General features: G+C 45.9%; 1 protein-coding gene across 1 annotated transcript in view; it reads right to left on the minus strand.

The window, feature by feature from the left end:
* Positions 1 to 27088, minus strand: part of LOC306755181 (IQ motif and SEC7 domain-containing protein 2-like) — a gene marked incomplete at both ends in the record, with an annotated part of 225436 nt that overhangs the window by 16641 nt on the left and 181707 nt on the right. Inside the window, 10 exons of the mRNA XM_079239472.1 lie at positions 295 to 434; positions 921 to 1087; positions 1175 to 1297; positions 6390 to 6548; positions 8390 to 9313; positions 11704 to 12269; positions 16639 to 16734; positions 16846 to 17019; positions 17295 to 17462; positions 18963 to 19131. Coding sequence (XP_079095598.1) covers positions 295 to 434; positions 921 to 1087; positions 1175 to 1297; positions 6390 to 6548; positions 8390 to 9313; positions 11704 to 12269; positions 16639 to 16734; positions 16846 to 17019; positions 17295 to 17462; positions 18963 to 19131 — 2686 coding nt within the window. The remainder of the gene's footprint in view (positions 1 to 294; positions 435 to 920; positions 1088 to 1174; positions 1298 to 6389; positions 6549 to 8389; positions 9314 to 11703; positions 12270 to 16638; positions 16735 to 16845; positions 17020 to 17294; positions 17463 to 18962; positions 19132 to 27088) is intronic.

Genomic DNA, 27088 nt, shown 5'->3' on the forward strand with positions numbered 1-27088 from the left:
TCTGCTCTGAACACTGGGGAGAAATATTAGCAGCTCTTTGAGGGTCATTCTTAAAACCTAAATCATCATTTGGAGCGGCCCCCGATGAGGTTGACCTCTCACAATGTGGATTCACTTCAAAAGGACTGAAGGGCTTCAGATGGAAACTGGTTCAAACTGGTTGATGTGTTCAACATGTTGGTTGGATAATGGCTCCGATGTCATTGAAACAAGAAACAAAAAGAGTCTAAAAGCATCGGGAAGCTGTTCAGACTGATGCTACGGGGGTTTGTTCCTGGTGTTGGAGGGACTTACAGGCTTCTTGCCGACCACCATCCTTTCCACTGCCTGGACCTGGGACACATGGTCGTCATTGGTCCTCAGCTCCCACTTCTGGATCCGACCATAGATGGCCACCAGTAGGTCCCTGGGGATGTCCTGTCCGTTATCAACGCCTGACAACAAAACAAGCATCAGAGTCAAATTAAAAGCCCCAAATTCCTTTGTTTGGTTTAAAATGAACCTCTTGGTAGATCAAGACTCAGCTTTCCTTTCCCTCCGTCTAACTTCTCCCTCATAACCTGATTTGAGCAGAGTTGGTGCATCTCATCTCCCTGCACCTCGTCTTACATCTGCATCCAGCTGTTCTGACCCGCAGCAGCTGCTCTGCTGCTTCCACACCAGCAAAACCTCTTCTAATAAATGAAGAGAGACTTCAGATCCGTTAAAGCTTTGAAAGATAGATGTGCTTCTCTGATCCCTGCTGCCTCGTTGTGGCTGCAGACCAGCGTCTCCGCTCTGTTGTGTGGAAATGTGATTGTTATGAGTGATGACAACAGCCTGCAGCTCTCCTGCTCCTTTCCAGCCAACTTCTGTGTTTAAAGTTTCACACATCAAATCCGTTCAGACAAACTGAGTACAGACACCAGCTGCCCGCTTACCACGCAGGTTCTTGATGAAGTCCTCCAGCTTCATCTTCCTCTCGGGCTTGACGTTAGGGCTGTACATGTCCGTGTTGAGGAGGATGATGGCGAAGGCCAGGATGAAGATGGTGTCTGGATTCTGGAACTGGCGGATCAGCACCGGGTTGCAGACACAGTACCGCTGGCTGTGAGGAAGACGGAGGAGATAAAATGCTGGAGTCTTTCCGCTCTTTCACTTGTAGAAATCTGCCGCTTGAGTTGCTGTTTGATACCTGAAGGCCTCCACCAGGCGCTCCACGCGCTGAGCTTCACCCTGAACCTTGATCTGAGCCTGGAACTTCCTCAGAGCGTCGTCCAGATCCATCCCAGAGAAGTCCATCTCATCCAGGACGCAGCTGTGCACACAGACAGAAGAGTTTAGACAGTTTAAACCTGCCAACGTCCTTCAGGTCTGCAGAAGCGAGCGCATCGTCGCCACACTGCAGGTTTACTGCTCAAATCAAATCAAACTTTATTTCTATAGCACTTTTCGTGTTTAAAAACAATACAAAGTGCTAAATGATAAAGTGCTACATGATAAAACAATTTACATCAAATTAGATAAAACACACACACATACACCCTCACCCACGCCCTATTAGCCCGATAACAGTTAAAAGAAGATGAATGACCAGGTGCATTTGTACCAGATAAGGAAACGATGTTCTCAGGGAGCCTCTACACAAAGGGCTACCCCCAACCACGACCACCCAGGCCATCACCATGGGGGCCACCCGGGTCTGGGCAGACAGGACCCACGCCACAGCCGTAAGGCTGCAGCGCCGGATCCCGACCCACCAGACAGGGACAGCCCCCACAGCAACACCCATGCAGTCAGAGCAGGGGGAGCCCTCGGTGAAGAGGACCCCAATGAGGAGAGAGCTGGAGCGATAACTAAACAAAAGTAAAATCCATTTAAAAAATAATAAAATAATAAAATTTATATTAATATGTAAATAAATATATAAAATATATTAATCAAATGAACTAAAAAGGTGTAAATAAATATATAAAATATATAAATAAATCAAATGAACTAAAAAGGTGTAAATAAATATATAAAATATATAAATAAATCAAATGAACTAAAAAGAGGAATTAATATTGGTTAATATAAGAATGTTAAAACTTAGTTAAAAGCTAAACTAAAAACTGCTGGCAGGTTTACTGCTGGTTCCCACTGGTTCTAAAGGCAGAACCGGAGGCCGAGCCTTCTGTTGGCAGACCCGCTCTAGACCAGATCCCAGTCTGGTTTCAGGAAACAGAACTGGTTCCCAGTCCGGCTGCTAGCTTGGCCAGGTCTGCCTTGTAAAAGAGATTTCTGATCTCAAAGGGACTTCCTGGTTAAATAAAGGTAAATAAAATAATAAATAATAACGGATGTTGCTGTGACGTTCGGATACTGGGGGAAAATCCAGTTCTCATGGAGCTCATCTGGTGACATCAGGTCTTTATTCAACTCGTTGCTACGGGAAGCCTGATGGGACATGTTATTCACCGCAGTAAAGCTGAGACAGCGGGGATGTGAGAGACGTACAACATTCCAGACCAGCAGTTCCCAAACTTCTTCAGCAGCGCCCCCCCTCTTATCAACCGCAACGATGCCATCAACCCCCACCCGCGTCCCGTCACGTGAACCAGAGAAACATATTCAGAAATGTGTCATTAGTTTCTGACTGTATCGTAGTTAAAACCATGTCAGTGTTGTGATCCGTTCTTCTGCTTCAGTGTGAAACGTTTAAAACCAGGAATCTCTTCTGACTTCTTCAGGAGAGCCGAGTTTTCAACGAGACGATGCTGCTTTACTAAAACGACTCCGCTAGAAAGCATCGTTTAGTTTATGCTTTATTTCCAAAGTACCTGCAGGATTTTCTTTGCATTCAGGATGAAAAGTCTCCAAGTGGTGTTGTAGCTTGTTTGGCTTCATACTTCATTATATTAGAATATAATATTTTGATACATGTGGTCTCTTCATTTCCCATCATTGATTATTACTAAACCTTGACTGTGACCAGGAGAAGATATGCTGCATCATATTTTCTTCTCTTTTTTAGTACTTTAAGTCTCTCTTGTTGATTTATCATCATTCATCAGTGGTACTTTTACAAATATTTATTTAACCTTGCTGCGCCCCTCTTATGATAACCCTGGGCCCCCCCTGGGGGGTCCGCCCCCCAGTTTGGGAACCGCTGTTCCAGACTATGATCAGTACTGTTTACTGGAGATTCGGTAAACCAGTCAGCAGTTAACTTTATCTCTCAGGTCAAACTTTCCTCCGTTTCCAGATGATCCTGGAACAAAAAGGCTTCTGGTACATCGGATCCAGTCAAATACAGGTCTTACATGCATTAAAAAGCTGGTTTAGGCAAGAATAAAAGAATTTTAAAGCGTTAGGAGCTCTTTAATGGGGCAATTTATTTAATTTATTCTATTTTAGAGCTAGGATAAATAATTATCTTGTAATTGAGCTCACTGTGTTGATCTAGATGAATGATTAAACTGCAGAATAATCCACGTCGGCAGGACATCAGGCGCATCATTTACCAGCAGCTCCACAGTAATGTTGTACCCCAAAAAACTATTATTCCCACATAAGGTCAGTCTAAACTATGGGAGCCCTGGAGGCACAAAAGTCTTGCTTAAAAAAAAACCCCTAAAACACAGAAAATGAAGATGGTTTCTTACAGTCCTATCCTGCCATCATGAAATTGGTTTTTAAATCATACTGCATTTTTTAAAAACTAAAAACTTATAATAAATGGATAAATCTGATTTTATCACATCATAGTTGTGGATTAATCACATTTCCAAACGTAAACACCTCGCTGACAGTCTGCAGGAAGCAGGAAGCCTCAGCTAACGCCTGCTAGGCACTGACACGTGCTTTGGTGACACTAAAACTGGTTTCATAACTTCTCAAACCTCCCGCCTGCAGGACAGACAGCTTTTACCATCCAGTCACACATTACATGGATTCCTCCAGTCTTCTTGTTGGTGGTCTGTCATGATTGGTGCATTCCCACCTACTGGTAAGATGCTTGGACCAGAAAGTCCGATGTGGCGCCCTGACTGGTTAATGTGTAACATATATGATGGGTTATCCTGCAGACGTCCTCTCCATGTAGGAACTTCATACATCAGGAGCATAAAGAGGTTTTTTGTACATGATTTATCGCTGTGACAGTAAATATGGGAGATAACTTTACTGTTTATGTGTTAAAAAACAAGTTAATTCCACTGATTCATGTCTTTGTTATGTTCATTTTGACAACCCTAAAAAAAACAAACGTGCTCTCCACATCGTTGCAGGGAAGACAAATGGACCTCACAGGTTTCTGTTTACAGCAGAGACGTTATGTAGCTGTTTGTTTCACAGCGACCATGATGACGTCGCATCGTTTCTCTGAGAGGGTCCTTTAGCGTTGGATGAGCTTCTGAACGCTGACAGCAGACTGTTTCACTCCTTACAGTCTTTTAAAAGCTGCCAGAGGGAAACTTGTTGTTTGACGTTGTTGTTGTTTGGATTCCGTTGGTCTGAATGTTTCTGTGTTTTTTCTGTGTCTTCCTGCTTTTTATATTCTAACAGCTGAAATTATTCACATGAAAATGTTTTTATATCTGAAAGGAGACATTTTGTGTCTCATATCACACATCTTGTCTAAATAAAGGAGAAACACGTAAATAAATAGGTTGTAACAGCGGACCCGAGGCCGCTGGGGGGTCTTCAAGAGTCCTGGTTGTTTAGATACTAATTAGATTTTATGAGCTATTTAAAGCTTGTTTCATTCTGCTGCAGTTCTGCTGTTAAACGATCAGACCACAAACAGCCGGAAACTCCTCCTCATCATCATCATCATCATCAGCATCCTCCTCTGCAGCGCTGCTGATATGGAATCCCTCCAACGCCACAGAAAACGCTGCTCTGCAGTAAACCTGAAATGATGCGGCTGCTCTGTCATCTTATGTGTCTTATCAGAGAGCATTTCTTCACTGTGAATATGAACTCAACACCACCAGGTCAAAGCAGGAAATCTGCATGACTCACTAACACTCGCATCTGTTGTGGAAACAAAAATTAACTCTCCTTATTTCGGGTTATCTGCATCACGGAGAGCCTTTACTTGAAAACAAAAGTGGTTTTCAGATTTTTCTCATTTGTACTTTGATGCCTAAACATTGTAAATTCTAGAAGCCATCAGCTGGTTAAAAATGCATGCTTGAGAAAAGAAAAATTCCAAATTTATGTAATTTTTTTACACCTAAAGTTAGTAAATTTGGAGGAAAAAATCTTTGTCTGTAGAATAAAAAAGTTTTCCTGCTTATAACTGTATTCTACACGGTTATCAAATATGCCTACATGTTAACTATGTGCATTTTATGTTTGGATGCATGAGAGGCAGTAAAAACAGAGACTCCTGCAACCTTCAGTCCAGCAGTTTTCTTCTGAACTGAATAAGATCTGAAAAAAACGCTCCTGGTGCTCCAAACACAGTTAATCTGATCTTTTTTTAACTGTTCAGGAACCAGAACCTGTTCCGTACCAGTGGATCAGCATCATTAGCAAGCTTTCCTGATGCAAAGCAGCGATGCAGCCTCGAAGCGATGAGCGAAGCTGCAGTTTCTACGGACTGTGTATCACACCAGGCTCTTCATCGCGCAGCATGTGACTGCTGGTATCACTTCTGCCCTGCAGCTTTGTAATGTCATCCGCATTTTAATGACAATAAACATCAAACTTTCTGACTCTGTGCACCAGCTGTGCTGTGATGTAAAGCAACCAAACCCTTTAAACTGAAACTTAGCTGAACAATCAACTGCATTCAATCAAAGCTACTGTAGAAATAAGGAAATACACAACATGATCTTATACATCACCGTTTCTCAAATGGGGGTACATGTACCCCAAGGCATCACGGCATTCCAAGGGGGTACTTGGAATTTTTTTATCTTTTCTTTAAAACATCCTTAAATAAAATAATACGAATGTAATATCATATAAATATTTAATAAAAATAAATGTAAGTGTACATTCATAAACTGAATTTACGTTTAGATCTACACCATTTCATTCCTCCCAAAATCCCAGATGCCGGCGTGAATTGAACCCCACTGTTGCCTTGGCAACAAAAAACAATATAGTCCTGGTTGAAGCGTATAGTAGAGATGTGCAAAACACAATTAAAGTTTAAAAGGCCAAACACAAATGATAAAATGCTGTATTTCGTGTTTTTTCTGAACCGAAAGTACTTTGCACTGGTTAGGGGGTACCTGGCTGAATTTATATTTTACAAGGGGTACTGGGTTGCAAAAATGTTGAGAACCGCTGTTATACATCCTACAAACTCCATTAATTCCACTGATGGAGAGAGATGTACTCCTGTCTCACCTCTGTTTCCAGATGAGAACAGAAATACAGAAACTTGACCTTTCTGAAACGGCTTCACTCACTTTAGGACGTCCTTGTTAAACTGCTGCCGGCTGCCCAGGAACTCTCCGATCATCTGCCTGCTCAGGCCTTTCCTCTCCAGGATGAACCTGGCAATGCCCACCGGTGTGTCCGACACAAAGCCCCTCTCGATCAGGTACTGGATCCCCTTCTCTGGTTTCCTGTGGACCAGCAAAACACGCAGTTCTTTCATTTCCTGACTCATCTTTACTTCTTACTACAACACACAATTATTAGAATCAAAGCTGTTGGCCATGAAATTTAGATAAAAAAGAAACTGTCCACATATAAACAGTTTGAGCTCATGGACCTTCGGCAGAGACAATAAAAGAGAAATTAAACCATATTTGCTGTATTCATACTAAATTTGATGCTGTTGGATATCAGAAACTGACAATGGAAATCGAACGTCTGTGCTTATTGGAATTATGAAGTTAAGGACACTTGGTGGTGGTGACACCCACATCTAACCTTTAATTTATTCAGAAAATACCAGAAATGAAGATAATTCAGCAGCTAATGTAGCCTAGCCTGTAGCTAGCTGACTGGGATAACAGCCTTGTCATGCTAACAGCTAGTTGTTAGCTGTTAGCATGACAAGGCTGCAGGTTTCTGTGTATTACTGCATATCAGAAACCAAAACTCTGAGCTACGAATGATGTCTCATCTAATCTGCAAATTGGAGTTCTTGACCACAATAGCTATTACTAGAGATATAAGATGGAAACAAAGCACTACTCTTACTTTGTGCATATAAACACCCAAAGCCAGACGTGCTCTGACAGCTTTGACAGCACTGACTGTGTGTCTGATATGGTGAAATGCAAACTGGCCGAAGTGAAAATAAACAGTTGATTTCTGCAGCTCTCACCCCTTTCATTTAAGGGGCAGTTGTTGGATTTTGCAGTCAGAGCTTCTGGGGGTTCTTTGCTTTTCTGAATGAGGAAGTGTGCAGCTCTATGCACACGATGTCCATAAGTCAAAGACACTAAACACCAACTTTGACACCATTGTTATTAAAGTTTTGTAGAGTAAAGTTCTGCATACTGTATTTAGACTGCTTATAAATGAGTCTGTCCAAATGATCATTTAAAAAAAATATATAAAGCGTTTTGTGGAACTTGAATGAGGTTTAAAATGTGTTGTATGAATGCAGATTATTTACCACTCAACTCTGAGAACATTCCAGTGGATTTTTCCTGCTGAAAACTTAATACTAACTTTCAACACTGGTTTGCTATTAGTCAGGTCTGTAGGAACATGCGTTTCCTGTCAGCTCCTCTGTTTATTTTGTCCCGTTTCCTAAGTCAACAGTGGAAATTTACCTTAGTTCATCTGACTGGATGTACAGAGACAATGGCAGGGTCCAAATGTCCCCCCTGCTCCCTACATAGTGCCCTATATAATGGTCACGCCATTTTCCAGGGTGTCTGAATTTCCATGAATGCAGAAAAAAAGTAGTGCACGCAAATTTACCCACAATGCATTTTGAAATGCAGTGAGCATCAATGGTCACTAGATGGGTCAATATAGACCACAATGCATTGTGGGCAGGAGCTCAAAGTGGCGCCAAGTGACACAAACCTCAAAGAAGGTTCAGAAAAAACTATAAATCAATCATTTTATTTTCTCATCTGTTGAATAAATATGCAATAAAGAAAGAATAAATTACAATATAGGAAATTTAAATATTTTCACAAGTTTGGATTGGATTTGGAACAATGCATGGTGGTTGCCATGGTAACAGCTGGTAGTCACATTATCTGGAACGGGTCTGAATTGCCAGCAGATTGGTCCTGTGTGGTAAATGAGGGGTTAGGGACTGGCTGGGACATTCGGACACAGACAGTGACTCTAAACATCCAGCCACAGTCCATTTCCAACCCAAATCACACAAGCGCTGACCTCATCTTCACCGAGTGGGTCTCGGATTAAATCCACAGATAAAAGAGGACTCCAAGTCTGACTTTGGATCGATCAGTTCTCTTGACCTTGTGCTTACTTGTTAAACAGATTGAGACCGATGCGGTACTGCCGCCGCTGCACCACGTCGTTGTTGAAGGCAGGTGAGTCCCAGCTGTGGCGGCTCTCTCTCTGATAGGTCTGTTTTCCCAGCGGCGCTCCTCCGATTGGCTCCCGCAGGCTGTCGCGTGACGAGGACCCGGAGCTGCAGTTGTTGACGGTGGTATCATCGTTGGAGTTGGTGGTGGTGGAGTTGACGCTCTCATTGTCTCCGTCTGAGCAGAGCAGGTGGTGATGGTGGAGGTGGGGGTGGTGGGCGAGGTGCTGCTGCTGCCCCTCCATGTTTTGGAGTGCCGAAGAGGAGGAAGACGACAGCGGGGAGGGTGTGAGCGGCGGTGGCAGCGGGGATAGAGGTGTGAGAGGGGGAACTGGGGAGGGCAGCGGGGAGGATGGGGGTTCTGGGTAAGAGTGGGGCAGGTGATGGTGTTGGTGGTGCAGGTGATGGTAGTGATGCTGGGCAAAGTGGTGAGAGTGCTGCATGTACGGGCTGCCGCCATGTCCGTGGTGCATGTGCAGGGGATGCGGCTGGCTGTACTGCGGGTGGTGATGCAGGATGGTGGGGAGGTGGGGAATGGGTGAAGGATGAGGGTGGGGGTGAGAGTGTGGGTGTTGGAGTGGGTGTGGGAGTGGGTGTGAAGGCAGGGTCCGTGCTGAAGGGATGGGCAGAGGAACGTTAGAGGGGCTGCGAGTCTGTCCCTGCGCTGTAGCGACCGAACGGCCGTTTGGTTTGTGCTTGATGGTTCCCTGCGGAGAGTCGGCTTCACTGCTTCCTCCACCTCCTCCTCGATCATCCTCTCCGCTCTCCCCTTCATCTCCTCCTCTAACCCTCTCCCCACCTCCTCCTCGGTCAAGTCCTGATGGTTCCTGTTCGTACACCAGGCGTCCAATAGAACCTCGCTCAGACCTGCAGATTTAACAAAACACAACACAAAACAAACAACTCAGTAAATATTAACTGGATCTTCAGGCTCTTTGTCACCAGCAGCCTGCCACAAATCAAACCACACATCATTTGGACCCATTTCTTAGCTGCACCTCTGAAAAACGGCAAAATTTACAGACAGAAAACAGGATTTTAGGTGAATCCGGTCAGCAGTGGTTTTTGCCTTGGAACTCTCCCATCATGCATTTCAGTCCAGTCTCTTTCTATTGTTGAATCATGAACTCTGACCCAAACTAAGGCAGATGAGGCCTGCAGTTCTTTACATGTTGTTCTGGGTTCTCCTGTGACTCCTGGATCGTCGTGGTCGTGCTGTTGGAGTTGTGTTGGCAGGCCGACCGCTCCTAAGAAGGTTCGCCACTGCAAACTGCATTTTGTATTTTCTCAAGTTAAGTTAGTCGAATATTAAAATTTGTGTGATTATCTGAAACATTTAAGGGTGACAGATTTTCAAAATAGTAAGAAATCAGGATGGGGAAAATACTTTTTACAGTGCTGTACCGCACGACTCCCCTCAGTAAAACCGTCCTTCACTTCTTCAGGACTTTTCAGAAGTTGGACTGTTTTCTGTCCTCAGTGCTTCCTGTCACAGCATTTAAGTTCATTCATTTATTCATTTTCCTAACCGCTTAATCCAACTCAGGGTTGTGGGGAAGCTGGAGCCTATCCCAGCAGTCTTTGGGTAAAAGGCAGGGTACACCCTGGACAGCTCGCTTGTCCATCGCAGGGCAGCATTTCAGTTATTGATGATAAATAAATCCCTAGTGAGGTTTGAACATACACTGTGACTTCACAGAGTGGACCTCCCACCATCCATTCATCCATTTTCTGCCGCTTATCCGGGGTCAGTGGTGGAGGCAGCAGCCCTAAACAGAGAAGACCAGACTTAACGCTCCCCTGACAGAGAGAGGCTCAGTCATAGGGGGGTGTATCCATGCGGACCGACATCGTGTTCACACTGCACTCTGGTCAAATGAGCCAAACCATTAGAATATTATATCCCCATTCCCAAGGTATACAGCAAAGAAGGGGACAAGACCCGCGTGAAGAAGAAACCTGTGTTTCCTCCACCTGCAAGTTAAACATGGAGACGAAACTATCGCTGTTTTGGGTTATTATTATTTTATTGTCTTATGCAAGTATACTGCATAAATACACAGCAATGGACGCAGTATGAACACAAGACGAGGCAGAGGACCCTTAACGCCATCCCTATGTGTTTACCCACAATGCAACACTAGTTTGCAGGAAGTTACTTTTTTTGTAGTCCACTTATGTATTTGGCCTGCTTGAAACCTGTGTTTGTAGGCGGACTGGATCAGCTTCTTTGGTCCAATTTAGGGACCTTCTTTGGTCCCCAAACGAAGCAGATTTTCCAAGTAAACAGACTCGGATTCAAATCAAAAGGCTGTGCCCATAGTCTCATCAGCATGTCCTTGGTCTTCCCCTTCCTCAGCTGGGACGGGCACAACCTCTCCCGCTCATGGCCTACGAGGAGGAGTAGCTGTGTTCCTCTGAGCTGCTCCTGACTGAGCTCTAAGGGAGAGTCAAGTCAATCCAGCAGAGGAAAATTCATTCCTAGATCAACCAGTAAATCAAGAGCTTCGCCATTTGTCTCAGCTCCTTCTTTACCCTGACAGACTGATGCAGAGTCCACATCACCGCGGATGCTTCACGCTCCATCCGTCCTTCACTCAGGAAAAAAAAGCCTTGAACTCCTCCAAATGGGGCAGGATCTAATCCCTGCCTCAGAGAAGACTCAACCCTTTTCTGTCTGAGGACCATATTCATAGATTTGGAGAAGTTATTTCTCCTCCCAACCACTTCACAATGTCACATGATGTTTAAGGTTTCTGTGAAACCATGGCTGCTGTGTGTTTGAAACCTGGAGAAGGTTGCCATGTAGCATGAAAATTAATCGCTTTAGTTTTAAATAATAATACGAGTAGAGAAGAAAAGGCAGACACATGCAAAGAAGAGCTTTGGAAGGTCCATCAAGAAGTTTTCAGAAGACTTTATGAATGTTATAATGGCTATTTTGGGATTTGAATGAGTTAGGATTCTGAAAGCATTAGAGTAGACACTGTTAATGGCAACATAACACCTTCCAGAAGGCAAGTTTATTCCTGTGGCATTACACAGGCCAGAGACTTTGAGATTTCCTGCAAGATTGCAGAAATGCCAGGCAGTAATGTGGGATCTCCTGCAGCTGCTAAAGTTGCACATGTCCTTTAAAAAGGGCAGCTGATAACGATCTGTAAGGCAGAGATGAGTCTCTGAAGTACTCCATGAACCACTGCACAGGCGGAGTTTCTCAAAAATAAAACTACAAACATGTCTGAGTAGTTACTGACCTGTCGCTCATGTCCACCGAACTGTCGCTGGGGGGCTCGATGGTCAGGACAGGGAGATGTCCTCCTCCTCCTCCCCCAGGCCTCCCTCTGTACTCGCCTCGACACTCTGTGCAGGGGGTGCTGCTCCTGCGGCTAGCATTGCTACCACCCTCTGTCTCCCTGCTGTCCTCCCTGCCTCCTGCACCTCCTCCTCCCCAGTACTCCGTATCTGAGCTGGAGGCTGGACGGGAGAGTGGCGAGGACGGGAGGCAGGCGTCGTCCATGTACAGGGTGACGTCGCTGAAGGAGGTGGTGGTGCTATCCTCGTGCATGGCGGCGCCTCCTCTGCCACCTTCCGGCCTACCAGCGGCACGCCGGGAGGATGTGTTGGTGTTGCGCCATCCGCACCGTCTATAATCCTCCTCTTCATCTTCTTCTTCGTCCTCCTCCCCTTCTTCCTCTTCCTCTTCTTCGTCTTCCTCATCCTCGTCATCGTCCTCCTCTCCTTCTCCTCCGACGTCCTGTGAGTCTTCACGACCAGACTGGCAGGTGAGGGAGTCGTCCATAGAGTCGGCCAGAGACTTAACCTGCAGCACAAGAAGAAAGAAGGTGCGTTAAACAGCTTGATCTACACTAACGGAAGTTGCTGAATACACCGTCAGTCCAAAAGGTAGCTGTTAGCTTAGCATTATCTGTGGCGTCGTTTCAAGCTTCTGCGACATTCATTCATTTTCCAAACCACTTAAACCAGTTCAGGGTCGTGCTGTTCATGTGTGTGCTGGACTGGGCAATATGACCAAAACCTCATATCTCGATATAGCTCATTGTATATCCCCATAACGATATAAAGTTGTTTGTGTAATAATGTATCAGTCATCAGTTATGTATCAGATGTTGCCAGGCAACAGCAGCAGTGGTCTCCATCCATCTGGGGGAACTATGGCTGTATGACGTTTCACAGGTAAATACCTTTTGCAGCATTGGGAGTTTATTATGAGCTTTCGCCTCCACTTGACACTGCTTTTGCTGGTTGACTCTATTCTTTATTCTGTATTCTTTATCCTGATTCCTGCGCAGGTGATAAAATGAGTTAGTTGTGTCGGAGTCCATTGTTGGGACTGTGAGCTAGTCTGTTGTCTGTCTTTTTATATCCAAACCACATCCATCCGACAGAAATTTCCCTCTTTTATGAACAAGCTCATCAGTTTGGGTTGGCTGCTCATCTTTTAGTGAATTATCCTGCTCTGAAACACGTCTGCTACCGTCTTCCTCCATGTTTGTTAATATATTACAGTGTGCATGCCGTAAAGCCTATCTTGACGTAAAATACTACAGCAAAGCACCTTATCGTGGCGTAAACGAAAGAGCCTCATATGAAATGATAGACATTTTCTTTTATCCAAACAATATATATCACCATATCGCCCAGCTCTATGTGTGAACATGATGTTTCCTGTTCCCTGAACCACTCTTTCACAATCTGAGCTCCATGAATCCTTGAATAACCTGCTCATTCAGCGTATTCAGGTATAAGCTGATCTAATTGTCAAAACACTTGATGTTGTTAAACCTAGGCGTGAACCCAGACGGAACCTAGACGGGAACCCAGACGGAACATAGACGTGAACCCAGACTGAACCTAGGCGTGAACCCAGACTGAACCTAGATATGAACCCAGACGGAACCTAGATGGGAACCCAGACGGAACCTAGACGTGAACCCAGACTGAACCTAGGCGTGAACCCAGACTGAACCTAGATATGAACCCAGACGGAACCTAGATGGGAACCCAGACGGAACCTAGACGTGAACCCAGACTGAACCTAGGCGTGAACCCAGACTGAACTTAGGCGTGAACCCAGACTGAACCTAGATATGAACCCAGACGGAACATAGACGTGAACCCAGACTGAACCTAGATATGAACCCAGACGGAACCTAGATGGGAACCCAGACGGAACCTAGACGTGAACCCAGACTGAACCTAGACGTGAACCCAGACTGAACCTAGGCGTGAACCCAGACTGAACCTAGATATGAACCCAGACGGAACCTAGATGGGAACCCAGACGGAACCTAGACGTGAACCCAGACTGAACCTAGACGTGAACCCAGACTGAACCTAGACGGGAACCCAGACTGAACCTAGATATGAACCCAGACGGAACATAGACGTGAACCCAGACTGAACCTAGATATGAACCCAGACGGAACCTAGATGGGAACCCAGACGGAACCTAGACGTGAACCCAGACTGAACCTAGACGTGAACCCAGACTGAACCTAGGCGTGAACCCAGACTGAACCTAGACGGGAACCCAGACGGAACATAGACGTGAACCCAGACTGAAGCTAGATATGAACCCAGACGGAACCTAGATGGGAACCCAGACGGAACCTAGACGTGAACCCAGACTGAACCTAGGCGTGAACCCAGACTGAACCTAGACGGGAACCCAGACGGAACCTAGATGGGAACCCAGACTGAACCTAGACGTGAACCCAGACTGAACCTAGGCGTGAACCCAGACTGAACCTAGACGGGAACCCAGACGGAACCTAGATGGGAACCCAGACTGAACCTAGACGTGAACCCAGACTGAACCTAGGCGTGAACCCAGACTGAACCTAGACGGGAACCCAGACGGAACCTAGATGGGAACCCAGACTGAACCTAGACGTGAACCCAGACAGAACCTAGACGTGAACCCAGACTGAACCTAGGCGTGAACCCAGACTGAACCTAGACGGGAACCCAGACTGAACCTAGACGTGAACCCAGACGGAACCTAGACGTGAACCCAGACTGAACCTAGGCGTGAACCCAGACTGAACCTAGACGGGAACCCAGACGGAACCTAGATGGGAACCCAGACTGAACCTAGGCGTGAACCCAGACTGAACCTAGACGGAAACCCAGACGGAACCTAGATGGGAACCCAGACTGAACCTAGGCGTGAACCCAGACTGAACCTAGACGTGAACCCAGACGGAACCTAGACGGGAACCCAGACTGAACCTAGACGTGAACCCAGACGGAACCTAGACGTGAACCCAGACTGAACCTAGATATGAACCCAGACAGAACCTAGACGGGAACCCAGACTGAACCTAGACGTGAACCCAGACAGAACCTAGACGTGAACCCAGACTGAACCTAAATATGAACCCAGACGGAACCTAGACGGGAACCCAGACGGAACCTAGACGTGAACCCAGACTGAACCTAGATATGAACCCAGACTGAACCTAGATATGAACCCAGACGGAACCTAGACGTGAACCCAGACTGAACCTAAGACCATAACAGTAGACACTAGGCATGATGTCTGCATCCCTTCATCTGCCTCTCATCCTACCCTGAAGCTCCCATCACTCTGGAACAGGGTCAGTCCGGACTCTTCGGACCACTTGACCTTCTAGCTCCATAGCCCAGTCTTTGTGCTCCCTAGCAAACTGAAGCCATTTTCTCAAGTTAGCCTCGCTGATGAGTAGTTTTCTTAATGCTACACAGCTGTTCAGTCCCTTGAGTTTCCTTTACAGCGTTGATGTGGAAATGTTCTTACTTTCACTGTTAAACAAAGCTGTGTGTGTTTTTTCTGATGTTTTACTTTTGATTTCACTAAACAATGAAAACAATCATAGAAGATTTTTTTTCCATCCACATGTTCTTGGAAGACAACAGTTCCCACCTGTCCTTCCAGTTTTTAACAAAGCTTTGGACAGTTCTTAGCCCACTTTAAGCAGTTTCTGCATATACTGAAAATCTTTTTCTTTTTTTTTTTTTTTTGCTTGATGCCAATAATTTCACCCTTCTGGTTGTGGAACCTGTTTCCACATGTTTTCCAACACCTTACCAGGTCCTGAAATCCAGCAAATCCAACATCAGATAGCCAGCAGTACATGACATTATATGGTAATATTGAACAACAAACAAAGACAAAATTTCCTCTTGAACAGTTTTATATGTTGTCCTTTGAGCAACAAAACTAAACATGACATCTAATTTCTGTCTACGTATGATTGTGCATTTGTGACTTTCTTCTGCTCTTTGTACAAACACTCGTACACACACAGGTGAGTAAAATCCCACCTGTGGGTAGAGTGCACGGCAGATATGTGTGTCGTATCGACCACCTGAGAAGCAGACAGAAATATCAGCATTTTTTTAAAACTCTCCCAGGGTGGTGAAAATGGAAACAGCGGCATCCTGTGAGTCGCAGTGAGAGCAGCTCTCCTGATCAGGCGCTGTATAGAACTACATGCAGGAACACATTGGCTCAGTCTGGAGTCATAAAAACTTTGATGTTGTAAATTAATGTTTGTAAATAATTGCAACCCTTAAAAAAGAGTTGCAACTCCTTAAAATATCTGCCTGAGAAACTCAAAAATAAAAAAAATAGAAGTTCTTTGCAAACATTTGTTCATAGATGCAAAGTGAAACTCTCAGAGTCTGCAAGACGCTGATGTTGGAGATTGTTGTCCCTGTCTTTATATGATTGGATGATGACTAATCAAACTGTCCAATCAGGGAGCAGATAGCACCTTGCACTCAGAGCTTATGCTCTCCTAACTGAAAACAGCTAAAACCTCTCTCTATGCAGATGATGCTCTGTTCTATTTATAAGATGCAACTCTATTCTTAGAGTGTAATTTTTTTTAAATCTTTATCTTTGATTCTGATATTTCTCATCTAATGATCTTCTATAAAACTCCATGATCTTTTGGGATCATTCTTTGTGGGATTTTGTATTTTGATCAAGTTCTATTTTGTTCAGTCTTTCCCATTTCCTGCACTGTCTTTGTCTTTGATGGCATAAAAAATAAGTATCTTATTTTAGACATGCAAAACCGACTTTTTAATTTCTTTTTTATTGTTAATAATTCACTTTATTTGTGCTCCCAGTTCCAGGAAAACTTTCATCCTTATATTGACTAAAACATAGAAGTGTTTACCTGCTTTGAAAAGGAGTCTTCCATGTCGCCGGTGTCCTCTGAACCCTGTTGACCTCCTGATCCCTGACAGTGTGGCTGCCGTTCATCAAATGAGTACTTCACCCACAGAGGAAATATTCAGTCAGACATGTAAACCTGCATTTAGATCTGTTTTTTGTGCAGAGCTGATATTATTATTATCTGTATGTGCTGTGGACGTGTGTGTACCTGCATCCTCATGTTGGACAGGATGATGCGGCGGGTCATTCTGCTCTCTGAGGCGGAGCTCCGAAGCCTCTCAAAGTTCTTCTTCATGCGATATCGTCTGAATGCTGTTTGGATCGTTCTCGCTGCCCGCCGGGACACAAACTGCCCCCCATACTTCCTCTCCAAAATCTCCACCTGACAGTAACACATGGAAAGCAATTCAAATGGGGAGGAAAAAACAAGCTGAAAGTCCTCCATCAACATGTTAATACCTCACTATTTCAATATTTCTTTTCCTCTCATCACTCCATCCATCTCTCCATCTATGTCTCTTAAGGTGGGTTTGAAAACACAAAACTACAAACTGAATAAATAAAGAAGTTGTTTCAGATGATGGAGGACAGAATTTGACCGGTTCTGGTGCCATATCCTGATGCACGAGTGAACACTGACTTGTTGGGGCGTCCTACCTTCTTGTCTTGGAGGTCAGTAGAGAGCTCATAGCTGTCAGAAAGCGCCTTGCAGCGTTTGCTCTCCTCCTCCTCTTGCTTGCGGAGCGCCAGGCTGGCCGGCTGGTGTCTGCTGCGCTGAGCCCAGGCGAGGCTCGCTGGGCTGGGGGGAGAGATGGGAGAGCTGCCCTGGTGGTGGAGAAGAGCACAGAACAATCAGTCAATATAGATATGATAAATATAGACTTTGAGTGATAAGATGTTTTATATATGACAGTAAAATAAAAGTTGGACCACCGTGGAAAATGTAAACAGAAACGAAAAAGAAGGAAATAATTTGTAGTCCATATTTTATTCCAAGTAAACTATAAAGAACATATTAGATGTTGAAACTGAGACATGTTAAAGGATTTCTAGAATCCAATCACCTGCCCCATGCACACAGAGATTCCCCCTGATTCTCTGGATATTTACCTCCGCCAAGGAGGATATGTTTATCTGTGTTTAAGATAACTCATTATGTTATGAACAGATTTTTATGAAATTTTCAGGCGTTGTTGGAAATGTGAAAAAGAAGAACTAGTTTAATGTTGGTGGTCATTTTTTTTTTCAATTACTTTTTTTTTTTTTACTTTATTACTTTGTTTTTGATACTGGAAGATAACTATTTTAACTCCTGCTGATCTTTGGATGTTGGGATTGGATGTCACCATCATAAAAAGAAAAAGAGGAAGAAATCTGGGCACATTATTGGTTCAAGAGACCAACAGGAAGTCATCACAGTTTACACTGAGCTTTAAGATGGAGGTTTGCTAACATAATTCACACATTTTCAATCATGTTAGAAATCATAAACATAGCGTTGAGGAATTCACAGACGAAGTGGTGTATTTTCATTAATGTTGTCGTTCTGTTTGTTTGTGTTCAAGATAACTCAAAAAGTTATAGACGGATTTTTATTAAATTTTCAGGAGTTGTTGGAAATGCGAAAAGGAAGAATTGATTTTGGTGGTGATCTGGATCACCGTTTGGATCCAGGAACTTTTTAAAGGCCTTGGCGAAGGTTTGCGCTCGCCGAGTGTTTTTCTAGGTTGATGATTTCATCCCGCTGCAGAGGGCGGGATTTTCAAAGTCTTCATGACTTTATTTTAAAGAAAATCTTCATGCCGGTTGCACACTGGCCTTTTTGTTGCTCCTTTTCCACCTTTTTACAGACATTTTGCTGCCATCAGATAAAAAAATGAACTAATACTTTTCATGAAACAGTAAAATGTCTCAGGTTCATCTATGTGGTGTATGTCCAATTAGGATTAAAATATGGATTCAGCAGATGAGAAAATTGTGTTCTGTTCTTTTTTTTTACATTTTACACAGCAGCCCAACTTTTTGGATGTTGTACAAAAGGCAGAAGACAGATGGACACAGTTGCCTGTAGTAGAACCGTTTGCTTCTCCAGTGATACTTTTAATGAAGGTTCAGGACTCAAAGCCCGGCCTTTCTCAAACTGGGTGTGTATTAATGCATTAAACAGAATAAACGTCTCTCTGCTGCTTCAGACAGACGTGATGGAAATAAAAACGTCTTTTCAGAAGCTGAAACAACCATAAAAAAGACGGGATGTAACGCCACTGGAATGCCACTTGTGTTTTACATCTGGCACTTTGATAAGGGTGTGTGTGTTTTTAGTACCTGCGTATGAATGTGTGAGGGTCCCAAGGGCCCGCTGAGGGAGGCGGGACTGTAGGGGTCACAGGGGCTGGTAAGGGGGCTGTTGCTATAGCGATGGAAGGGAGGCAGATGGCCAAAGGATGAGTCAGAAAACGTGAGCGCCTCTGGACACTGTGGGTCGCCCTCCACACTGAGAGAGAAACAAAGGTGGAGAGACAGTTATCCATCTGAAGACGAGGATCCAACGACAGGAGACATGGACGAAGGACAAACGTGGACAGAAACGTGAAGAAGAACAGGGAGGAAAACAGTCATGTTGAAGACAAAAAGCTGTTAACTGATTTAATATAAAACAAATAAATGAAAGGTCACAAGAAGAAGCAAACAAACCAGTCAAAACAGAACCAGCTGAACCAAGCCATCCGGATCAAACCAGCCAAAACAGAAACAGCTGAACCAAACCATCCGAATCAAACCAGCCAAAACAGAACCAGCTGAACCAAGCCATCCGGATCAAACCAGCCAAAACAGAACCAGCTGAACAAAGCCATCCGGATCAAACCAGCCAAAACAGAAACAGCTGAACCAAACCATCCGAATCAAACCAGCCAAAACAGAACCAGCTGAACCAAACCATCCGAATCAAACCAGCCAAAACAGAACCAGCTGAACCAAGCCAGCCGGATCAAACCAGCCAAAACAGAACCAGCTAATCAAGCCAGCCGGATCAAACCAGCCAAAACAACCAAGCCAGCCGGATCAAACCAGCCAAAACAGAACCAGCTGAACCAAGCCAGCCGGATCAAACCAGCCAAAACAGAACCAGCTAATCAAGCCAGCCGGATCAAACCAGCCAAAACAGAACCAGCTGAACCAAGCCAGCCGGATCAAACCAGCCAAAACAGAACCAGCTGAACCAAGCCATCCGGATCAAACCAGCCAAAACAGAAACAGCTGAACCAAACCATCCGAATCAAACCAGCCAAAACAGAACCAGCTGAACCAAGCCAGCCGGATCAAACCAGCCAAAACAGAACCAGCTGAACCAAGCCAGCCGGATCAAACTAGCCAAAACAGAACCAGCTGAACCAAGCCAGCCGGATCAAACCAGCCAAAACAGAACCAGCTAATCAAGCCAGCCGGATCAAACCAGCCAAAACAGAAACAGCTGAACCAAACCATCCGAATCAAACCAGCCAAAACAGAAACAGCTGAACCAAGCCAGCCGGATCAAACCAGCCAAAACAGAAACAGCTGAACCAAGCCAGCCGGATCAAACCAGCCAAAACAGAAACAGCTGAAACAAACCATCCGAATCAAACCAGCCAAAACAGAAACAGCTGAACCAAGCCAGCCGGATCAAACCAGCCAAAACAGAACCAGCTAATCAAGCCAGCCGGATCAAACCAGCCAAAACAGAACCAGCTGAACCAAGCCAGCCGGATCAAACCAGCCAAAACAGAACCAGCTAATCAAGCCAGCCGGATCAAACCAGCCAAAACAGAAACAGCTGAACCAAACCATCTGAATCAAACCAGCCAAAACAGAAACAGCTGAACCAAACCATCCGAATCAAACCAGCCAAAACAGAACCAGCTGAACCAAGCCAGCCGGATCAAACCAGCCAAAACAGAACCAGCTAATCAAGCCAGCCGGATCAAACCAGCCAAAACAGAACCAGCTGAACCAAGCCAGCCGGATCAAACCAGCCAAAACAGAACCAGCTGAACCAAGCCATCCGGATCAAACCAGCCAAAACAGAAACAGCTGAACCAAACCATCCAAATCAAACCAGCCAAAACAGAACCAGCTGAACCAAGCCAGCCGGATCAAACCAGCCAAAACAGAAACAGCTGAACCAAACCATCCAAATCAAACCAGCCAAAACAGAACCAGCTGAACCAAGCCAGCCGGATCAAACCAGCCAAAACAGAACCAGCTGAACAAAGCCATCCGGATCAAACCAGCCAAAACAGAAACAGCTGAACCAAACCATCCAAATCAAACCAGCCAAAACAGAACCAGCTGAACCAAGCCAGCCGGATCAAACCAGCCAAAACAGAACCAGCTAATCAAGCCAGCCGGATCAAACCAGCCAAAACAGAACCAGCTGAACAAAGCCATCCGGATCAAACCAGCCAAAACAGAACCAGCTAACCAAGCCATCCGGATCAAACCAGCCAAAACAGAACCAGCTGAACCAGGCCATCCGGATCAAACCAGCCAAAACAGAACCAGCTGAACAAAGCCATCCGGATCAAACCAGCCAAAACAGAACCAGCTGAACCAGGCCATCCGGATCAAACCAGGTTAAAACAAGTTAACCCAGTTCAATGTGGGGCAGAAAAACAGGGTCAAACTAGATTAACCAGGTAAAACCAGATTAAACTGAATTATACTGGAACAAAAACTGGAAGAACCATTAATAATAAATAACTGCCATGACAAGGACAGTTTGGACCAAACCAGACTTTTTCACTCGTGTTAAACTTAATCATTGACCAACAACGTTCAACTGGTCCAAATTAGACTTACTGGTGATGATGATGGATAAAGCAAGAAATGTGACCTGAACTGGAGATACTGGAATAAACTGGACAGAACGGTCCAGACTTCATGTAACTCACCAACTGGACTGAACAAGTGAGACCCAGAGAGAGCAGACAGAACCATCAGGACCAGTCAGCAGACAGAACCATCAGGACCAGTCATCTTACAGAAACATCAGGACCAGTCAGCAGACAGAACCATCAGGACCAGTCAGCAGACAGAACCATCAGGACCAGTCATCTTACAGAAACATCAGGACCAGTCAGCAGACAGAAACATCAGGACCAGTCAGCAGACAGAACCATCAGGACCAGTCGGCAGACAGAACCATCAGTACCAGTCAGCAGGCAAAACCATCGGTACCAGTCAGCAGACAGAACCATCAGGACCAGTCGGCAGACAGAACCATCAGGACCAGTCAGCAGACAGAACCATTGGTACCAGTCAGCAGGCAAAACCATTGGTACCAGTCAGCAGACAGAACCATCAGGACCAGTCGGCAGACAGAACCATCGGTACCAGTCAGCAGACAGAACCATCAGGACCAGTCGGCAGACAGAACCATTGGTACCAGTCAGCAGACAGAACCATCGGTACCAGTCAGCAGACAGAACCATCAGGACCAGTCGGCAGACAGAACCATCAGGACCAGTCGGCAGACAGAACCATTGGTACCAGTCAGCAGGCAGAACCATTGGTACCAGTCAGCTTACAGAACCATCAGGACCAGTCAGCAGACAGAACCATCGGTACCAGTCGGCAGACAGAACCATCAGGACCAGTCAGCAGGCAGAACCATTGGTACCAGTCAGCTTACAGAACCATCAGGACCAGTCATCTTACAGAACCATCAGGACCAGTCAGCAGACAGAACCATCGGTACCAGTCAGCAGGCAGAACCATCAGAACCAGTCAGCAGACAGAACCATCAGGACCAGTCAGCTTACAGAACCATCAGGACCAGTCAGCAGACAGAACCATCAGGACCAGTCAGCTTACAGAACCATTGGTACCAGTCAGCAGGCAGAACCATCAGGACCAGTCATCTTACAGAACCATCAGGACCAGTCAGCAGACAGAACCATCGGTACCAGTCAGCAGACAGAACCATCAGTACCAGTCAGCAGGCAGAACCATCAGGACCAGTCATCTTACAGAACCATCAGGACCAGTCAGCAGACAGAACCATCGGTACCAGTCAGCAGACAGAACCATCAGTACCAGTCAGCAGGCAGAACCATCAGGACCAGTCATCTTACAGAACCATCAGTACCAGTCAGCAGGCAGAACCATTGGTACCAGTCAGCTTACAGAACCATCAGGACCAGTCATCTTACAGAACCATCAGGACCAGTCAGCTTACAGAACCATCAGAACCAGTCAGCAGGTAGAACCATCAGGACCAGTCAGCAGGCAAAACCATCAGGACCAGTCAGCTTACAGAACCATCGGTACCAGTCAGCAGGTAGAACCATCAGGACCAGTCAGCAGGCAAAACCATCAGGACCAGTCAGCTTACAGAACCATCAGAACCAGTCAGCAGGTAGAACCATCAGGACCAGTCAGCAGGCAAAACCATCAGGACCAGTCATCTTACAGAACCATCGGTACCAGTCAGCAGGCAGAACCATCAGGACCAGTCAGCAGACAGAACCATCAGGACCAGTCAGCTTACAGAACCATCGGTACCAGTCAGCAGGCAGAACCATCAGGACCAGTCAGCAGGCAGAACCATCAGGACCAGTCAGCTTACAGAACCATCAGGACCAGTCAGCCGACAGAACCATCAGGACCAGTCGGCAGACAGAACCATCAGGACCAGTCAGCTTACAGAACCATCAGAACCAGTCAGCTTACAGAACCATCAGGACCAGTCAGCAGACAGAACCATCAGGACCAGTCAGCTTACAGAACCATCAGGACCAGTCAGCTTACAGAACCATCAGAACCAGTCAGCTTACAGAACCATCAGGACCAGTCAGCAGACAGAACCATCAGGACCAGTCGGCAGACAGAACCATCAGGACCAGTCAGCTTACAGAACCATCAGGACCAGTCAGCAGACAGAACCATCTGGACCAGTCAGCTTACAGAACCATCAGGACCAGTCGGCTTACAGAACCATCAGAACCAGTCAGCAGACAGAACCATCAGGACCAGTCAGCTTACAGAACCATCAGGACCAGTCGGCTTACAGAACCATCAGAACCAGTCAGCTTACAGAACCATCAGGACCAGTCAGCAGACAGAACCATCAGGACCAGTCGGCAGACAGAACCATCAGGACCAGTCAGCAGACAGAACCATCTGGACCAGTCAGCTTACAGAACCATCAGGACCAGTCAGCTTACAGAACCATCAGGACCAGTCGGCAGACAGAACCATCAGGACCAGTCAGCAGGCAGAACCATCAGGACCAGTCGGCTTACAGAACCATCAGAACCAGTCAGCAGACAGAACCATCAGGACCAGTCGGCAGACAGAACCATCGGTACCAGTCAGCAGACAGAACCATCGGTACCAGTCAGCAGGCAGAACCATCAGGACCAGTCAGCAGACAGAACTATCGGTACCAGTCAGCTTACAGAACCATCAGGACCAGTCAACAGACAGAACCATCGGTACCAGTCAGCAGACAGAACCATCAGGACCAGTCAGCAGGCAGAACCATCAGGACCAGTCAGCAGGCAGAACCATCGGTACCAGTCAGCAGGCAGAACCATCAGGACCAGTCAGCAGGCAGAACCATCGGTACCAGTCGGCAGACAGAACTATCAGGACCAGTCAGCTTACAGAACCATCAGGACCAGTCAGCTTACAGAACCATCTGGACCAGTCAGCTTACAGAACCATCAGGACCAGTCAGCTTACAGAACCATCTGGACCAGTCAGCTTACAGAACCATCAGGACCAGTCAGCAGACAGAACTATCGGTACCAGTCAGCTTACAGAACCATCAGGACCAGTCAGCAGACAGAACCATCGGTACCAGTCAGCAGACAGAACCATCAGGACCAGTCAGCAGGCAGAACCATCAGGACCAGTCAGCAGGCAGAACCATCGGTACCAGTCGGCAGACAGAACTATCAGGACCAGTCAGCTTACAGAACCATCAGGACCAGTCAGCAGGCAGAACCATCGGTACCAGTCAGCTTACAGAACCATCTGGACCAGTCAGCTTACAGAACCATCTGGACCAGTCAGCTTACAGAACCATCAGGACCAGTCGGCAGACAGAACCATCGGTACCAGTCAGCAGACAGAACCATCGGTACCAGTCAGCAGGCAGAACCATCAGGACCAGTCAGCAGACAGAACTATCGGTACCAGTCAGCTTACAGAACCATCAGGACCAGTCAGCAGACAGAACCATCGGTACCAGTCAGCAGACAGAACCATCGGTACCAGTCAGCAGGCAGAACCATCAGGACCAGTCAGCAGGCAGAACCATCGGTACCAGTCGGCAGACAGAACTATCAGGACCAGTCAGCTTACAGAACCATCTGGACCAGTCAGCTTACAGAACCATCTGGACCAGTCAGCAGACAGAACCATCTGGACCAGTCAGCTTACAGAACCATCTGGACCAGTCAGCTTACAGAACCATCAGGACCAGTCGGCAGACAGAACCATCTGGACCAGTCAGCTTACAGAACCATCTGGACCAGTCAGCTTACAGAACCATCTGGACCAGTCGGCAGACAGAACCATCTGGACCAGTCAGCTTACAGAACCATCTTGACCAGTCAGCTTACAGAACCATCTGGACCAGTACACACCACCTCACAGCATGTTTGAAACGGCACCAGGTCAGAAAAATACAACCAGTAAAACACATTTGCAGAAACCCAGACTGGCGAGTTCAAACCAGACTGAACCGAAACAAACCCGACCGGATCTGATCGGGTTTACTAATGCAAACAGGACTGGATTCGGCCATCTGGACCAGCCGGGTCAGGCCAGCCAAACTGGACCAAATCACAGTAAGGTAGACTGGATCCCTGACTGGTGCTGTGGTCCAAACTGGTCCGCATCAGAAACTGCTTAAAGAAGCGGGTCCAATGTGAACAGAGCATGACAAACCGGGTCAGAAGGGTTCTGAGAGGATCAAACTGAGGTGAACCAGATCGAACTGAACCCGACTGATAAACAAGTCCAGTTAAACCAAACTGGACTCAATGATCCAGGTTCAAGCAAAACAACGAGGAAACAAACAGGATCAAACCAAACCCAGTCTGGCTTTTGTTCTGGTTCTGGGTCTTCAGAGGAACCCTTCTGCATCGCTGATCCAGTGATTTTGAATTTGCTGATCATGATCGATGATCAGTTATTGATAAACGGGGGAGCAGCTGGAGGAGGAAGAGGAGGAATGTGGCCTTCGTTATCTTCTGTGTTTCATCATCAAAGAGGCTCTTCAGTGTTAATCTAAGACTCCTGTGAAGCTGGCAGGGAGGCTGACGTGGGCACAGCCAAGCGAACACACACACACACACACACACAGAGCGTCACATGAGGATGACTCATGGCACAGCGGTGTGTGTTAGTGTGTGAATTGAGTGTGGGTGTGCGGTGTAAGTGAATGTGGGTGTTCAGTGTGTTGTGTATGTGAGAGGCACAGCATGATCGTGTGGGAGATGGTGTGTGTGTGTGTGTTAGTGTGTGTGTGTGTGTGTGTGTGGGTCCAGCCATCATAGTGAGGACCGGGTTCTGGACCAGAACCTGGAGTTTACAGATTTACGGTTCTGATGACCTACAGTTGTTTTGGAGCCTGTTACTGGTTCAACCTCAGCGACTTCATTTCCACGGGAGATGTGGAAGAACAGCCAGGATCTTACTGGTTAGGATGGAAATTAAGAAGAGAAAGTGTTACGTCAGCAACTTTCCTGAAAACGTGACAGAAGGAGGCAGAAGAAGAAGATGTGGCGGTGAAGAGCGCCAGGCTGAGCGTCACCACCGCTCGTCTCGCGACGCTTCGCTTTGCAACAGGAAACAGCTTCCCAGTCTTTTCCCAGGTGGAACGGATGACTGTTACTGACAACGTTAGAAATAAATATAAAACCGTCTCAAAACAGAACTAATAAAAATCCTAATTTCCGATTAACTTGTATAAAAATGTGACTAAACTCGTGTTTTCAACAGTTCTAACGTAACGATTCGGTTATTTCCTTTTACCGTTTCATTTTCAGATGTTTTTATCAGATGTTTATTGCTGCTTTTTATTCCGTTCCTCTTTGAGTTTATGTCTCTGTTATGTTTCTACTCTTTCATCTTCATCATATTTATCTCCCATTTTATGTCTTTATTGGTTCATTCCTCTAAATCTGTGGTCTGTTTGGTGTTTTCTTCCTCTTTAGTTCTTCAAGTGCTCATATTTCTGCCTGTTTTACATGTCTGAATGATGTCTGGCCCGTGATGTGAATGGGGGGTGCGCAGGTCCTTGCCTATTGGTCAGTCAGCACTGAGCCGGTTCCAGGCGCTTTGTGCAGGAATGGTCACACACGTCTCTGCAGCAGAGCTGCAGGTGCTCTGTGTTTAAAGGAGTGGGCAGAAACCCCCCCACCAGCTTTAATGGCTGACTTTCCACAGGAGAATCTGCA

Source organism: Telmatherina bonti (genome assembly GCF_933228915.1).
Source record: "Telmatherina bonti genome assembly, chromosome: 4".
Taxonomy (NCBI): domain Eukaryota; kingdom Metazoa; phylum Chordata; class Actinopteri; order Atheriniformes; family Telmatherinidae; genus Telmatherina; species Telmatherina bonti.